The sequence below is a fragment of the Trifolium pratense genome, linkage group LG3, assembly GCF_020283565.1.
Source record: "Trifolium pratense cultivar HEN17-A07 linkage group LG3, ARS_RC_1.1, whole genome shotgun sequence".
Taxonomy (NCBI): domain Eukaryota; kingdom Viridiplantae; phylum Streptophyta; class Magnoliopsida; order Fabales; family Fabaceae; genus Trifolium; species Trifolium pratense.
The window spans coordinates 13,330,435-13,347,184 of record NC_060061.1 but is presented as its reverse complement, the minus strand read 5'-3'; the positions used below and the strand labels follow the sequence as shown (position 1 = coordinate 13,347,184).

The 16,750-nt window shown below is 32.8% G+C and overlaps 3 protein-coding genes across 4 annotated transcripts; all 3 read right to left on the bottom strand.

The window, feature by feature from the left end:
* Positions 1-643: 643 nt before the first annotated feature.
* On the bottom strand, positions 644-7,855 carry LOC123918757 (UDP-N-acetylglucosamine diphosphorylase 1-like). Of its 2 annotated transcripts, XM_045970906.1 has the most exons (15): positions 7,451-7,855; positions 7,291-7,345; positions 7,045-7,196; positions 6,041-6,080; positions 5,204-5,296; positions 5,015-5,127; positions 4,852-4,926; positions 4,052-4,091; positions 3,883-3,965; positions 3,699-3,776; positions 2,550-2,693; positions 1,858-1,925; positions 1,494-1,608; positions 1,232-1,388; positions 644-1,044 (listed from the first exon to the last, which is right to left on the bottom strand). In XM_045970906.1, exons 1-15 carry the CDS (start codon positions 7,610-7,612, stop codon positions 947-949), a joined length of 1,473 nt encoding a protein of 490 aa, XP_045826862.1. In that variant the 5' UTR covers positions 7,613-7,855; the 3' UTR covers positions 644-946. The 2 variants fall into 2 exon arrangements, with proteins under 2 accessions (XP_045826862.1, XP_045826861.1); XM_045970905.1 differs by having other exon boundaries at positions 1,232-1,608; positions 7,451-7,718.
* Positions 7,856-10,091: 2,236 nt separating this feature from the next.
* LOC123918760 (SAL1 phosphatase) lies at positions 10,092-15,130 on the bottom strand. Its single transcript, XM_045970908.1, has 8 exons — positions 14,832-15,130; positions 14,666-14,741; positions 13,567-13,640; positions 13,278-13,483; positions 12,503-12,713; positions 12,304-12,402; positions 12,028-12,181; positions 10,092-10,588 (listed from the first exon to the last, which is right to left on the bottom strand). The coding sequence occupies exons 1-8, from the start codon at positions 15,102-15,104 to the stop codon at positions 10,425-10,427; spliced, it is 1,257 nt and encodes a 418-aa protein (XP_045826864.1). The 5' UTR covers positions 15,105-15,130; the 3' UTR covers positions 10,092-10,424.
* Positions 15,131-16,003: 873 nt separating this feature from the next.
* On the bottom strand, positions 16,004-16,649 carry LOC123918765 (protein PELPK1-like). The gene has a single exon (XM_045970919.1). The coding sequence runs from the start codon at positions 16,585-16,587 to the stop codon at positions 16,198-16,200; it is 390 nt and encodes a 129-aa protein (XP_045826875.1). The 5' UTR covers positions 16,588-16,649; the 3' UTR covers positions 16,004-16,197.
* Positions 16,650-16,750: the final 101 nt, after the last annotated feature.

The following is a 16,750-nucleotide window of genomic DNA, read 5'->3' as shown; positions in this document are numbered from 1 at the left end:
ACCAATAGTTATTTATTACAGTATTAGTCTAACTTTTTTCCTTCTCAGAAAAATAATAAATGATACTGAAATTCATATACAAAACTACAATAATTCGAATTCAACTAATAATATCAATATTATCGGTTAAACTAGGTCTCACGGACTAAACAAATTGACTCACTTTGTTTGACATTAAGCATTGAAGTGCTCTAAAAAATTGCCTTTCCAAAAATAAATGCCCTAAAAAATTATTTTACTCAAAAGTAAGTACTAAAATTTTTGCTTTCACATCCTTTTTTATAGAGCATCACTTCAATGATTAATGCCATGTGTTTTTACATTCAAATTAACTACGTTGAAATTTAACTTTTCCTTTCCGCACTCCCCATTATTTCGCATCTTAGGATTAGAAGTTAGAACGTCCCACTTCCCTAACCCAAGCCCCATTTAACATTTTTGAAAAACAACCTTCGAAATCGAACCTGTAAGGGGTTTCGAATTCTAGAGTTTGAATGATTCGAGTGCAGGATTGAAATATTTAACAAGCAAATTGAATTTGAATAGGAATGTTTATTATTTTCATTACAACCGAAAATAAAATTACAATGAAATATATTTATTACAAGAAAATATTACTGATAGTGCAGTATGAGACAGGGTATGAAGTATGAACTTATTTAGGAAATTGAAGGAAAATGGAATAACATATTTGATTCTGCATGGGCAAATAAATGGTCAATAAAATAATGATACATGTACATCCCTTTGCAACACCAAAACATGTAAGTGATAAAAAATTAAAAAATAAAAACCAAAAACAAAAAAGCCAATCATAAACAGATTGGAGAAGATACAGATAATCAGATATAATGATGAGTGGCATGCATGAATTTATCTTCAGAAATGTATGGGACTGAGAACTCCCTCATTGAAATTGTCACAAAGCCGCACAAACTGGGTAGAACTAGAACGTAATCTCACAAGGTGCGTGAAATGTTCTTCCTCGACATATAGGTTCCAGGTTTTCACCCGCATATGAACAGAGTGGTGACACTTCAACACCTGAACAAGAGGCAACCACATTTCATGAAAAGAAAGGAAGAGTAAGATAAGAATCATAAGATAAATATTTTTTTAATGAAAATATGTATAAAGCCCAGTATCGTGGCTTTAAAAACTACAGTAGACGCGACACCCGACTCATGATTATAATTACTTTCCTTTCTGGCAGTAAAGAGGGAGAACTTACCTGTTGCATATAAGGGCACTGAATGTGTTAAGAAGCCACCTGCAGCAATTACCCAACGAGTATGGAGTCGAAAAACAAGCATTCTAGCAGTATCTGGAGTGTCATAATTGGAGCCATTTGCATTTTTTACAGGCGCAAATTCCTCGTCCCGTAATATCTGAAATGGATACATAAAAGCGGCAATAAGAGTAGCATCTTTAAACAAGCATAGCGTCAGCAAATAAATTGCACAATTTAATGTAAAAGTTAGAGTTATAGTCACCTCAAAAAGTGCAGTGGTAGGAGCATATGGAAATGCATCAAATATAAACTGTTCAAGTTTGAATCCCATAGTATGTCCATGAATGGAAGGGATTTTCTTCTCTGCAAGGTGGTAACTGCATATAGAATCAATGCATGGATAATAAGACATCAAGATTTTTAAGAGTACGACATCTGATTAACTAGTGATGAGCTAAAATCTTTTTCCTACAGCAAATTGATTCTATAGCAGTATAAAATTACTTCTTAGTTTGAATTTGGTTATTAGACAGTAAGACTAAGGTTGCATATGTAGCAATAAATTAATTTCTTAACACTTGGAAGTCGATAACAATGAGAGTTGAGAAGCACGATAGGACACATACATGCTGTCCTTTTCAAGGCCATTTGCCACTTGGTTTAGAAAATCCAAAGTAAACATGTGTAAGCAAACCTGAAATCAAAAGGTTAATAAGAAATCTGGAAGATAACTTACACAGCAGCCGGAAAAAGTGATAATAAATTTTTCAAATACAGAGCGGAACAAATGCTATACATCAATTTTATACATGATTCCTGATCATAAACAATAGCGTTCATTTTATGCAACAGCTAGAGGAGCCGAACATTGTCCCATTAACGGGGTTGGTTAAATAGGTTGGTCGACACTATCAAGACATGCATTCTGATCTCTTTGAATTTAGATTTTGGTTGATAAAGCAAATTGAGTTATGAGCCTTATGACCTATAAGGTATTAGGGCGGGATTGGCAACCACATTGATGGATAGTAAGAGAAAACCTTATGGAGTAATATTTGTTTCAGATTTTTTTTATACTGAACCTGAAGGTATTATGTAAGATAATAATAAGAAAATTAGATGGTCATAAGATTTCCATAGTTTCTAACTAACGGATGATATATGACAGACCAAAGCTCCTGTTAGGAAGTGTAACTCTTCAACCCCTACCTTTCCATTTTATAAGAACACACCGAAATTCAAGAGAAATGATCCTCAAATCTCACAAAAAAATAAGTTTGGAAAGCACAATACATGAAATTTTAAAGAACAGACTAACGTTGCTCCAACAAAAACGAAGACGGCCAGTTGCTTGATTGACTGTGGAAGCTAGTGATGGATCCAACTCGCTGTATTCAACTACGGTAAGAGGACCACCTTTACCTCTCTGTACAAACACCCCAACCTTTTCTTGCGGATATCCCTGTCATATAACGACCAAATTAATAAGCATATACTATGTGAAACAAAATCTATTGAATTTTGATTAACGGAAACTCTAATAAAGATGCGTCAAATATTGAAGGGATCACAACAATTGACTTTTTCGTAGGCATCTAAAGCCAAAAGGAGTCATATTTGCAAGGAATACAAACATTAAACCTTGTGTTTTAGATTTTTCGTTCTATCAAATAATTGGATCCCTGGGGTATATTTTTATGAGTTATTGTCCAATTTCCTAAATGATTGGATCCCTGAGTTGTATTTTTTTTTTGAGTTATTGCCCAACTACCTAAAAAATTGGATCCCTGAGTTCTAGTTTATTTTCCTGAGTTATGTTTCCAATGTTTTATTTTTTTTTTGAATAATTGGATCCCTGAGTTATGTTTTCAATACTAACAGTGGTAGGAACATAAGTTGGGATGAAAATTATAATCCATGGAAATATGTAGAATAAAGATTCTCACACCCCAATGAAGGATGTGAGAAGGGTAGGGAAGAGAGAGATTGAAAAGAAAAAGTGGAGGAAAAGGAGTGCAAGATAATCAAGAATATTTTAACATGTCCTTTTTATACAGTCAAATGTTGGTCAAATTAGAAGTTATGTTAGTTTCTAGGGTTTGGACCTGGACCTCCTAGTTAAGAAACTCCTTAAGAATCCCTCAGCTCACCAACTAAAATACCTCCTTAGGAAATTCTAATGTGTTCATACTTCTTACAGTCCAATCTTCTTTCTGCAGATTCTTAGAAGGACACGTATCACGGTATTTTTAATTATGATAATCTCGACTATAGTGATATGAAAAGGAAACTGTGAATGTAACAGAGATTCAAAGAAGTAAACTAAAAGGACTCATCCCCTACAAAAATAATTCATGCAGAATGAATCCAATCATACACAACCATAACTTAATCTAACAAACAAAGGGATTAGAAAGATTTTTTTACTTGCACTGATCAGAAAAATAAAGGTAATGGATAACTTTACCTTGCGGACAACTTTTGCTGCAGCAGCGACACCTTTATCAATGAAGTAACCTAAAAAAGATGGATCAGCAACTCGAACCTGGTTCACAAGTCCAAGTCAATACATACTTCTTAAATAAGAAGTCAGAAATGACCAAGAAAACAGATTGATTCAACAGTCAAAAGAGGAAACAAAGAGAACTCACCAGTGCATTGTCAACTCCATAGCAATCAATATACTTAATTCCTTTTGAGGCCATGTCCTCCAATAATCTGGTATACTTCAGAGCTGAACACACACAAAAAAGGCAATTCAAATAGATTCAATCTTGCCCACCACTATCATATATTGTAATAAAGGGCTCATAAAGGTACCTGAATACACTCCACCATTCCCATCAGGAGCTTTTGCTACCTGGATTTAAAAGTTTAGAATAGTAATCCACAAGAATGAACTCAAATAGGGTCATAAAACAAAGGATTGGAAGGTTCAAATTTAGCATGGCAAACATAAAATTAGATAAGCAAAGCTATCAGTTGTAATCAAGGTTTTAAATAAAGGTCCGTTACCGCGAAAACGGCCGCGACAAAAAGGTATTGGGGCCTAGCGTTACCGTTTTTCACCGTTTTTATATGGTGAAAAAAAATCACGCCGAAACGCCGTTACGGCCGCGACGAAACACCGATACAGCCGCAAAGAAACGCAATACGACCGCGACAAAATGCTAATAGATAGAGATTTCTATTTTTTCCAATAGAAATGCATAAAAATCACATTTTTAATACAAATATGAACATAAATTATAAAGTGTTATATCTTTTTAACTCTTTACAAGTTCAAAACTTTACATTTATCTCATATTTAAGTTGTTATACATATATCATAGTACAAATAATTTTAATAAGATTTGTGCGATATTGTGATTTATTCACACCGCGACGACCGTATTTCATAACGCAACAGCCGTAACAGCCGAAATCGCGAAATCCTTGACGCGACCGCGACCGTGACCGCGACCGCTATTTAAAACCTTGGTTGTAATGAAGAATCTCATCCTCAAGTGCTCTCTAAATTAGATTATAGAAGCTTTACATGACTCAAAATAATTGGGAAAAAAGGGGTGTGGTAGAGAAAAAAACAAAGATTTAAGCTCAGTAAAATAATGAGACCTTACCCTATACGGAGTTTCCAAAATAATTCTACCATCCTTGGAAACACACGGGATTGTCCCTTGCCGGAAAAAGGTAACCTATATATCAAAGAGGTGAGCCTAAAGTAAGCAAATCATTGTAAAATAAGTACTACTAACACAAGAAAAAATATTAAAGACGTCTTACCTGTTCTGCTTCAAGACCAAAATATTTATGACTTTCAAAGAATTTCCGCGTTGCCTCATCAGTGAATGGACTAGTCATTATATACCAGTGAATTTGCGCTGAAGAAGCAGAACCTTCAATAGACAAACCAATGAGGATGACAAAGAGAATAATGCATGAACAAACTGAACCAAGACAAGTGAGACTTACTCTCATTTGTAGCTTGAGCAGCTAATCTCTGCACACACAAAATCCTCTCGGCTTGAAGTTGAAAAAGTGATTTTCCAGATGGAAGTCCAATATCTAAAATAAAGTATGAAAACACATAACTAAAAGATACATGTCATGATTTAATCTCAACACTTTATAATGACAGAAATATCACTTACAGATACGACATCACAATAAAGGAAGACTTATGCAAATGTCAAAGGAATGCATACTATCCTTCAGTTACTTTGATACAATTTAGAAGTAAAATTTAGCAGAAACTTTGGCAAGTCGAAAGGTAAAGATAATTGAAGAATATTAGAGGAAATGCATCCACTAATCTAGTATTCATATTTAGAATCAGTAAAAATGTCAATAGACCTAAGGTCATAAATATTCAAATGCCTTCTATTTATACGAGCAAATATTAACTTGCTTGTAAGTTGTAACACATTCATGGCTATCATTCAACAACTACCTTTATGCTTTCCACGATGAGGATATTCTGCTTTCTTTCTACTAAGAAGGATTTGAATTAAAAAAATCCATATTTAAATAGAAAGGGAAACTTAGTTTGTTTTCATTTCTTCCAAACTGGTAGTCTTCCCCAAATTAGTAGTGAATGGTGATAATTTATTGTGCTTTGTTGGGAGCTTAAATAAAAATTAATTATCTGTAACATTATACAAAATTTTATGAATTTCCTAGTAGTTAATAGTTACTAACAGATTTCGTCAAAAAAAAAAAATAGTTACTAACAGACACACATGCCAACTGAAGAAAGTCAGAAACTTGAGCTTCAATAATTTGCTTTCAATATCAAGTGAAAATACTCACTGAAACATCCTTTTGGATCTGAACTTCCAAGCCTAGTCCCCTGCATTTATAGTTTTCAGGACATTCTAGTCAGTCAAAAAGGCAAACAATTGAAATTTAATAGTTAAGAACAAAGACTGAAATGAACATAAAATTGTTCATAGCAATGCCTGATCATAAGCAAACTCAATTTAGTTAGATCTTCCTTATACTTTGATCACAAAAATATGACAATTTTTTGCTTATACTTTGAAACCTTAAAAGATCCAATATATATAAATAAAATATATTAATGTACCGAAAAATGTTAATAATATATTATAAAATATTAAATATTGAATAAAATAATAACAATATGGATGACACTATACTCTATTTGCTGTTTGGTTAGAATCCAAGGAGATGAGAGAGATGAGGGATAAGTGGTAACCCCATAACATAAAGCAACTTTATCATATTTAATTTAATGATTACAATAAACCAAGGGCCAATGCTTTACATCTTCATACTAGAAGCAGCATATGATACCACTTTCTTTCTTCTTTTTTTTTGACAAAACATACTACTAGTACTTGAAAACAGATTATAAACTTTTTTTATGATAAAAAAAAAAATCTGCTTTTACACTCTCACGTCTTTTAAGCCAATGATGTTGCTTTTGTAGGACAATAAAATTGAAGACTCTCAGATTCTAACTTATCCCTATCTATGGAGTGAAGACCCAAAAACAAAAAGTGTAGAATTATCACAAAATAATGCCTATAGAGGGAAAGAAAAAAAAAAGGAGTAATGTAATCATATTGCTTTTTTCTGACTAAATAATACCCCTATTAGTGTAATAAAGTTCACATAAAATAATACATATACCAGTAAATCAAAAAGCACCATTGCATGAATAATTCAATTCTAAAATATGTTAGTGGCATCATTATTATTAAAATAACACATCATTACTATCATTTCATAAATTAATTAAAAAGCATAGTTAATCATCTTCATCCATAACAAACAGTTAGAAAAATTACCTGTCCACCAGATAAAAGCAAAACAGCTAATTTGCCGTCGGAAATAGCTTTCAATCCCAATTTCCACCATTTTTCTCGTTCCTCATGACTTCGCTCCTCCACCTTCGAAACATTACTCTCCGGCACCGGTTCAATGGCAGCTGCCGGCAAACCTGTATAAAACCAAACCGTCAATCGCACAGCACATAGCATGCAACAATTCAATTATCAATTATCAATTATCAATTATATAAGAATAAAAACTACCTTGAGATCGCAATGAACACCGAATAATCCGATCAATTCTAGAAAGATCTAAACTCTGCAAAAACATAAGAGAACGAAATTGAAAATCAAATAGAACTTGAATTGCAAATCTAATAGTAAATACTATCAGTGAATCGGAATTGAATGAGAATGAAGTTACCTCAATGTCTCTGACGAGAAAATCGCGTTCCTCAAGAGAAAGTTCATCCCAAAGAGCGAAAACATCTTCTTGACCGTAGTCTTTGAGTCTTTCAAGAAGTGCTTGAGGCGGCGGAGAAACGACGCCGTTGGTTTCGATTCCAATTGACGATGGTTCTCTCATATTGGTGGTTAGTGATTTTCAGATCTCAAAAAAATAAAAATGTGAAGTGAGTGAGTTAGTGTTGTTGAATTGTTAAATATATTGTTAGTTGTTTGGTTATGTATGGTAACAGAGTAACAGTGGTGAGGAAGACAAGAATCAAATCAATCACTAACCACCTTCCTTCCTACCTTCTTTTCCTTCAATTACTAAAATACCCCTCTCACTTTTACTTAGTTTTAATTAATTGACTAGTTTAGTTAACTAGTGATTGGAAAGTAATTATGTTGGCGTTTCTTTAGTTGGTATTTTACTCCAAGGATTTTGACTGCATTAAAGTGGTAGTTAAAAAGTTGACTGATTCATTGGATCATAGCATTGTGTACAATGTACTAGTACATGTTAGTGTTACTGTTACTGTGTGATGTTAGGTTCAGATTTGTTGCAATTTTAATACACCTGAAGACAATACATACATGCGTATATTATTATTGGCTGGCTTTGCAACATTTTTTAATAATGTTGACACATGTTTCCTTATCTTTTATTCATTCATAAAATGCAATGGTTAGCATGTAACAAATTTCGAGTTTATGTTTTATAGTATAGTATATAAGTTTACTTTTTTAAAAAAATATTATTTGATCACACTTTTTTTTAAGCTTATAGTTTACTGATTCATAGTTTATTTTTATAAGTTAATTCAATTACTTATCTTTATTTTGATAAGTTAACTCAATTAGTTTATAGTTTAACTTTTATGACTTTAAGTAAAAAAAAAAAACTAATAATATTTATTTCATTTTATTTTAAAAAAATTAAATATTAAATACACGTATTAATTAACTGATACTTAAACATTTTTAGCAAATATTTTAGAAATATCCAACAAACCGATTTTGAGACCCTAGGCAAAGAACTGCCTTGCCCTTGCTTAGGGTCGGCTTTGGTATATATCATATACATATGTTATTTAATGAGTCTAAAAGATGAATTATTTCTTATAAAAAAAGATGAAAGGAAATAATAAATTTTACTATTTAATTAAGAGTTTGTTTAGATTGATTTATTTTTGAGCTTATGCAAAAACAGATCATACAAATAAATAAGCTTATAAAATACAATTTTTATTAGTGAAGATTATCTTATCCGAGTATATCAAACAAAGTCATTTTCCTATAACCTGCTTACCCTAACGACACTTACCAAATACAGTAGTCATTTTCCTATAGCCAATGCAAGGGCACACAAGATTGTTTGATAAGTATCTAAAGTGGAAATTCGTATCTTCAAGCAAGCTCATTATACTATAATAATAATAATTAAATTTTGACAGTTTACCTTAACACACCCAACCGACCCGGGCAAATTAATATATTGAAAAATCAATGTCAAGGAGTTAGGCCTAAAGCATATTTCAAATATATACGTGGATATTTTTTGGTACATGGATATATATGGATATGCTCTTGATTTTATAAAATCTTTTAACATACCTTGTCATGTGATTGCCCACTCACCAAGACTTCGGGTACCCATTTTGTTCTCATGTTCTCCTATCATTGAGTTTTTTTGTTTTTTTTTTTGTTTTACACACAGGTAAGATAGGGACTATGAATATTCATTTACGCAGTAATAAATTTAAACTGTTCATTTGAAATTGAAGAGTCTAAGATAACTCACATAGTAAAATAATCTAGACTATTTATCAAATTAGACAGTTCAAAACTTAACTGCGTCACACAGTTGCACCGTTTTTCGTAAGTTTGACACTATTAAAGCATATAGTTCAAATTATATAATTTTTAAAAGCAAAATAAAATTGTAGATATATAGTAACCTTGCACGCATATAAACATCACGATCTCAATGTACATACATAAAAGAAAAGGCAGAAGTGCAGAACATTGTATATAATGCTATGTCTCATTTTATTTTTGTTGACTTAATGCTATGTCTCATTCTTATATCGTATCGCAATAAATGCATCAACATCTTAATCCCTTGCATCAACACTTCAAGCCAAGCACAACTTTACATTTTACTTTTAATAAAAAAAAACTTTCCAATGTATTTATTTTTATGATAAAATTTATTTGTAGTCTATAATATTATAAACATTAGGTTTACTTCTTATATAAATTTTATATTTACACAAATTAAAAATGAGTAAAACTTATATAAAAAATCTAAAATTGAAAGGTCTAAATATTATAGCCATAAAAAAAAATTACTAGCTACGAAACAAACTTTAGATACATTTTGTCAGATTGGAGTAGTTGCCGATCAAAATCGAATGCTCCTGATTTATTTATTTTGTTACGGACGAATGGTCCTGATTTAAGTATGGTATTTTTAGAATTATTAAATATAAATAGAGACCATCCGATCTTAATCAAACACTCACAAACATTATGACCGTGTGATTGCATGTAATCCATTTCCCATATTGTCCCTACCAACCTTTCCTTGTTATCCTAATAAGAATCACGAAATGTCATGTAGAAGTGATTAAAGACAGTAGATCTTGCATTATTGTTAACTTTTGATCACATGTGAAAGTAGTTTTGTTGTTAGGATTAGGTTTTTGGTTTGTTAAGGCTCTATTGGCTTCTGAAATTTCAAACTTAAATTACAAAGAATGTTGAAGACGGTACAAACATAAACCAAAACAGAAACATGATTTAAATAAAGTATCAGAGGAAGTCCAATAAAGTCCTTAACATCATCAGACCGCGTAGGAAATATAGCACAATTGAGAAGAAGGTTCATATAACTCGAATTGACAACAAAATGAGAAAGCTCAGAAGTAGAATCGTATGCTTAACAGATATCACAGGGATGATCCTTTCTCATTGAGTGATTCTTTAACTGCTTTTAAAAGCGAAGGCATCAGGTTCTGATTTGTAACAATAATACCAGTATCAACATCAAGAAACTTTCCTTTTGAGAAGTCCAAAGGGTTCCCTGCAGCATCTGAGACAATACCTCCAGCTTCTACAAAAGTTAAAAAAAAAAACAAAAACAGTCATGTACAGAAGTAGGATCATATGCTTAGTTGGTTCTCTAAATCGGTTTCACCGCAGATCATTACTTGAATCATTGAAAAACCATCTACTTTTTGACTCTAATGATTTAGCATGAATGACATTGAGATCATATACAAACAAAATGTTAGCCAGATGGTGTAGTGTAACATTGACTTAAGATTCATCCGGAAGCAGGTAAAGTTGTGTGACAGATTCATGGTAGTAAAGTAGAATAATTGAAGGTTTATTGAAAGTTAAACGAAGAGTAGCTTGATTCTGTAAGCAATATCATTATGTTCAAGACAAAAAAGAAAGAAAAAACTCAGGCTCCTTGTATGTTCAAAGGCTTCAAACATAGATGTAAGAAAGAAACAATAAAGGAGGTATCTAGTAATCAACTTTTTGTCTGGCGTAGAGAACATATGGAAATGGATTATAACTTCTCAACAAAGAAGAAAACTAGTGTTAACTTCACTTCTAGATTTCCTTAGCAACACACTCTAGATTCCTAGGATGCTATTGCATATCACTAAAAAAATCCAGAAAATTAGATTGAATTTTTTTGCAGAATGCATTAAATTATGTAAAGTATAATCTCATAATAACTACTAGAAAGAAAACATGAATTAATCAAACACTTTCAAGAAACAATGTTCATAAAATATATTCCGAATAACTTGACCTACTAGATCTTTAGATGGCTCATATATAAATCTATACTTTAATGGCCTTATATCTTGATAAATAGCCAACAAAATAATATGCATGACTATGGGGTCTGTTTGATTACAGCTTTTAAACTGTTTTCCTTTTTTTATAAAAAAAAAAAACCTTGTCTGAGTGGCTGTGTTATTGCTGTTACCCGACCCCTTCCACTGTCACTGCCAGTACCCAACAGTAACACTATCCCCTCTCCACCACTTCCCCCATTATGATCTGCCACTGCCACCCTACCCTGCACCATCTTTTCCACAACCACTGCCCGATACTGTCCACCGTTTCAACCCCCCGCCTCCTCTGCTACCCAACACCCTCCATCGTCTCACCAACTTCCACAAGGCACCATTCACCTTTGCAGCTGTCACTCTCAATTTTCAAAACGTGTTTTCATTCTCAAAACAAATTCATTAAGCATATTTTTTATGTTCTCCCTTCTCATCACTAAAATTGTTTTCAATTTACTTTCAAATAATTTTTTAAATTAAAATTATTATTTGAAACAGTTTTTCATAACAAAAAAGAGCTCAATCAAACAGGCCCTAAATCTGGTTAGTTATTGTTGCTTACTTTCAGCAGAACATACTTATCAAGAACATATTGGCCAATTTCTTGAACACACGGGCTGAAAGATGAGGTGAAAGGAAAACATTTGTAACCAAAAAGACATTATGAAAGGAACAAACGCACCGGTCACAACAATAGCGCCAGCAGCATGATCCCATATTTTTTCACGGTAACCTTTGTTGGGGAAACGCAAATATATAGCCCCGTCTCCTCTGGACAAAGCTCCGTATTTTGCTTGGCTGTCAATTCTGACTGGCGGTGCTTTGACGCCAAGTTTCTGTTCATGAAGTTGTAATGTTCAAGGAATGTCTGCAGATTAGATCTAAAAGTGCAAGTAAAGGAATAAACAAAAAAAAAATGATAAAAATGGAAAGTGCTAGACAATGGAGATAGCATTACTTCTGCAATAGTGCTAGACAAGTCATGTGAGGAGTGTGCTGCTTCATAAGATTCAAAAAATGACGCTTCTTCTGGATTATCAACAGCACTGACATTCACCTAGATGATGATGACAAGATGATTGGGTAATTTGGTCATAACACAATTGTTGAGGGTATAAGCAAAAGCTTCAAGTAAGACAACATTCTATGATCACAACCTTAGTTTGTGTAGAACCATCCAATGTCTGCATATATGTTCCGTCGCCAACTTTAGCAAAGAAAAGACACCCGATTTCATTAGAAGAAGAATGCTGCTGATTACTGCCAATGGTCGCCAGTGGAAGATTTGGACAAGCCAAGACACCCAATACAACTTTCCCTTCATGTAGCAGAGCTAATGCTATGGCATATTGGTCTCCTCTTACAAACCTATAATATTGTCATTTCGCAAGCAAGAGCTTCAGTGACTCAACATAATAATCATGCAAGTGAAACAAATAGCATAAACATACAAAATGTAAATTAAGAAACTAACAAAGAAAAGTAACTATTCAATCAAATGCTTAATTATTTTGCTGCGTAAAGGAAATCTGTTAACAAATTTTAGTCACTCCATAAACATAGATTCAAAAGTTTATATTCATCATTATCAGAGATTCCAATTTTCAGCAACTTGAAGTTTCTACGCAAACCACATTTTCAATTTAAACATGTCTTGTAATAGAAAATGTAAAATGTAATGAAATCCAACCTCAGTTTTTGTCCATACTTTCTAATGAAATAGTGAATAATCACTGCAATCTTATTACACAATAAATAAGACATATTACATGTATATTTATTAGATGTTACAAACTCCATGTATATTTATTAGATGTTACAAACTCCATGCTGCAAGAAGATTCCAATTTTCCAGTAAGAGGAACAAATGAAGATTAGACAAGCAAAAGACAATATTCACAACCCATTGACTTTTTGTTTAAAGAAGCATACCCTTTAGTACCATCTATTGGATCCAAAACCCAGTGCCGACCAACGGAACCACCTTCGGACTTACCATTATCAATGGCCTTAAGCACATCATCAGTTGTTAAAGTAGAAAAGCTGTGTGATTGTTCATTAGCCAGAGTATCATTGACAAGTTCTGTAATGCGCTTCAGTGTATCCTGGCCACTTTCCTTACGAAGATCCCCTGAATCCTAATAGAGTTTAAACACTGGATTTCAAGAAAAGAAAGTGGATTCTGCATGTCCAATAAATTTTTAAGAATTAAGAATTTCACCTCCTCAGCTACTAATGAAAATTGTTCAGAAGGAAGCTCTCTCTGAAGCATCAAGCTGACCAAGGCCTGTGAACCTGCCAACCAGAAGTAAGCAACATAAGTTATACTATCAGAACTTGTAATTCAGCCAAACTTAAATGAATGAGAATAGAAGCTCTTCTAAGAATAAAAGCTTAAAGTTTCTTGGTGAAGGCTCGAGAATGGTTTCATGCCAATACATGTCCCATCATACAAGATCCTTATGAGAATGAAGAAAGGGAAAACCTCAAGCCCTTGTTTAGGTAATGTAGAGAAAAATATGCACGCCTATCAAAGGACTAAACCGCCAACATCAACACCACCTCCCAAATCTGAAAGACTTGAGCTGGAGCTAAATATTTGCCTACAAGCTCATCTGGTGATAAAATAAACTTCAAAATGAAGAATAGTGAAGCAGACAAAGATCAAACTCCTGACCCTGGGCCTATTTGTATTGACTTATTTGAGCTTATCTACTAACACAAACACCTGTGAGACAGTTTGGAAAACTTATGAAAACAGCTTGTAACATTCCATAACCTGCTTTCAACTTATTCCCACAAACACAAACTCTCCATGATAGCTTATACAAAAAAAAATTGACATTATTTTATTTTTTCTTATAGTTTGTAATTCAAACAGTCCAAACAATATTGATATGAACTCTAAGCTCAATGTGGAAGCCATCTCATAGTTTTATTACATCTCTAATGCCTATAAAACCATAGCTTTGGTTGGAATAACCAACTTTACTCTCAAGGAAGAAATAAAATAAATCTCAGGCCTGTTTGAATTGACTTATTTGACCTTATTGATTGACATAAGTACCTGGGTACAGCTTATGACATGTCCATGAAATAATTTCAGCTTATTTTCATAAGCTCTCCAATTAGTTTATAGCTTATATGAAATAACTTATACATAACGACTTATTATGCAATAAGCGTTTTGTTTATGCTATAAACACTTAGTTAAGCTGATTATCCCAACATTATACTATGTTTGTTGTTGTTGCAAATTGAATGCATGATAAAATGTTCGAAACAGAAAGAAAGGAAATGAAATCGTTAATATTACTAACCATAATCAGCAACAGTGACAGGACTTTTGTCTGATTTAGAGTGAACATCAGATTGAAGAAGAGCCTTTTGCACTTTCTGAACCAACAAACCATACAATACAATACAATACAATACAAGAAAATCAATATCGAAAAAGCAGCGAGAGTGAAGAATGACATGACATACCTGACAGAGACGAGCAGCGAGAGTGGCAGCTTTCTTAGCAGCAGCGAGCTCTTTATCGTAAGACATTGAAGAATAAGAAGAAGAAGCAATTGTCGTTAATGGAGAGCAACGATGACAACACAAGGAAGAGGATCTTTTTGTTGATGATGATGATGATGAGAAAGCAGAGAACGTGGTAGTGATGATGGATTTTTTCCTGATAGATTCGTAACAATTCCAATCCCTTATTGCTACTACTGTTCTTGTAGCTCCAAACAAACTCTGAGTCCCCATTTTTCGTTCTCTTTTTTTTTTATTAAATTAAATAATTATATATTTCTTGTGTGATTCCATTTTTATTTTTATTTTATTAACTATATTTTTCTATTTTTACAAAATAGGGGTATTCTTGTAGCTCCCAACAAACTCTGCGTCCCCATTTTTCGTTCCTTTTTTTTTAATTAAATAATTATATATATTTCTTGTGTCGTTCCATTTTTTATTTTATTTTTATTAACCATTTTTTTCTATTTTGACAAATAAAAAAGTTTTTGTCATTATATTTTAGATTGTAATACCTTTTTCCTAAAACCTTTTTATTTAGGAAAAGATTAAGGATTTTTATGGATTTACACATTGCAATAAAAAAATTAAGAGAGAATTAAAACAAATATTTAGAAATTTGTCATATTTTTATTTTTTTTTGCAAAGCATATAATCGATTTCATTTATTTAAATTCATTTTGTACTTTCAAATATAAAAATTCGCATAAAGTGGCAAAACAAATGGATTTATAATGATAATTTGATTGACATAATAATTCATTAATTTATTTAGAATCCATGGTGGTCGAAGGTGGTGGTACGCATAAGCGACTGCTAGCTAGAGGTGGTGGTGATCATAAATCAGTGACATTTTTTTTTACTAAGTCATAAGGTTTGTTATAGTGGTGATGGCTTGGATAGTATGTCATGGGTTCGGTCAATTCAAAATTATTTTGTTTCGATCAATTCAAAACTATTTTGTTACCCTATCCAAATAGTGATATATTTTTGGAGTAGTTGGTATTAACCGCAATCTTTGGTACGATTTGGCAAACTTGTGGAAATTGTTCATCAAACTAATTAATTAGATAATTTGCTGCTATGAGTTTTATAATAGTTCAAAAGAAGAAGACATCATTACAAAGAAATATATATAAATTCAACATCAATAATATAAATTCAAAAGTACAAGCAATCCAAACCGGTAAGTATAGGAAAAAGAACCGTACAATATAACAAAGATACAATTATCATCATAACCTCTCGCACTCATCACACACAATAAAAAGAATTATGCAATTAATGTCTATTGCATGCAAAGATAAGAAGGATAAAGAAGTGTTTAAGGACTAGATGTTGAAGGTGGTGGTGAGAAAAATGGGAAGGAGGGGAAAGTGGTTGGGATTGTGGGAATGTTGGGAAGTGAAGTGGCTGATGACAATGGTGGAATATTAAGAGAAGGAAGTGTTGGAATATTGGTAGTAGGAAAGCTAGGAAGTGGTGGCATAGTGAGCTTAGGAAGAGATGGAATGGTAGGCAATGGAGGAAGATTTCCTTGAGGCAATGTTGGAGGAATCGAAGGCAAAGGCGGCAATGTTGTCGGCAAAGTGGGAATGTTAGGCAAATTTGGTTGTGTTGTTGTTTGCAAAAGATGGCGAGCTTCTATGCTCAAGCTTGACATGAGTGTCATAATAAGAAGTAAAGTTGTGGTGAAGGATTTGTTTGATGCCATTTTGATGAATTATAGGAGCTAGCTAAGGAGTGGTTTTTGTATAGAGAGAATTTGCTTTGGGATTTTATGAAAAACAAAGGGATGGTGGATGGTGTTATATAGAGTAGTAGAGACTTGGAGAAGCTTTTGCAATATCTTAAGTTAGTTCAACTTCCTTTGTTTC

Excerpts from the sequence above, each read along its gene's own strand:
- LOC123918757 (XM_045970905.1), bottom strand. The coding sequence starts at position 7,612 with ATGAGAGAACCATCGTCAATTGGAATCGAAACCAACGGCGTCGTTTCT. Across the intron at positions 5,128-5,203 it reads TGCTCAAGCTACAAATGAGA|GTTCTGCTTCTTCAGCGCAA; the intron begins GTAAGTCTCACT and ends TGTCTATTGAAG. Across the intron at positions 4,927-5,014 it reads TTGGTCTTGAAGCAGAACAG|GTTACCTTTTTCCGGCAAGG; the intron begins GTAAGACGTCTT and ends TTTGATATATAG.
- LOC123918760 (XM_045970908.1), bottom strand. The coding sequence starts at position 15,104 with ATGGGGACTCAGAGTTTGTTTGGAGCTACAAGAACAGTAGTAGCAATA. Across the intron at positions 12,714-13,277 it reads CCAATAGATGGTACTAAAGG|GTTTGTAAGAGGAGACCAAT; the intron begins GTATGCTTCTTT and ends ACAATATTATAG. Across the intron at positions 10,589-12,027 it reads TGGCGCTATTGTTGTGACCG|AAGCTGGAGGTATTGTCTCA; the intron begins GTGCGTTTGTTC and ends TAACTTTTGTAG.
- LOC123918765 (XM_045970919.1), bottom strand. The coding sequence starts at position 16,587 with ATGGCATCAAACAAATCCTTCACCACAACTTTACTTCTTATTATGACA.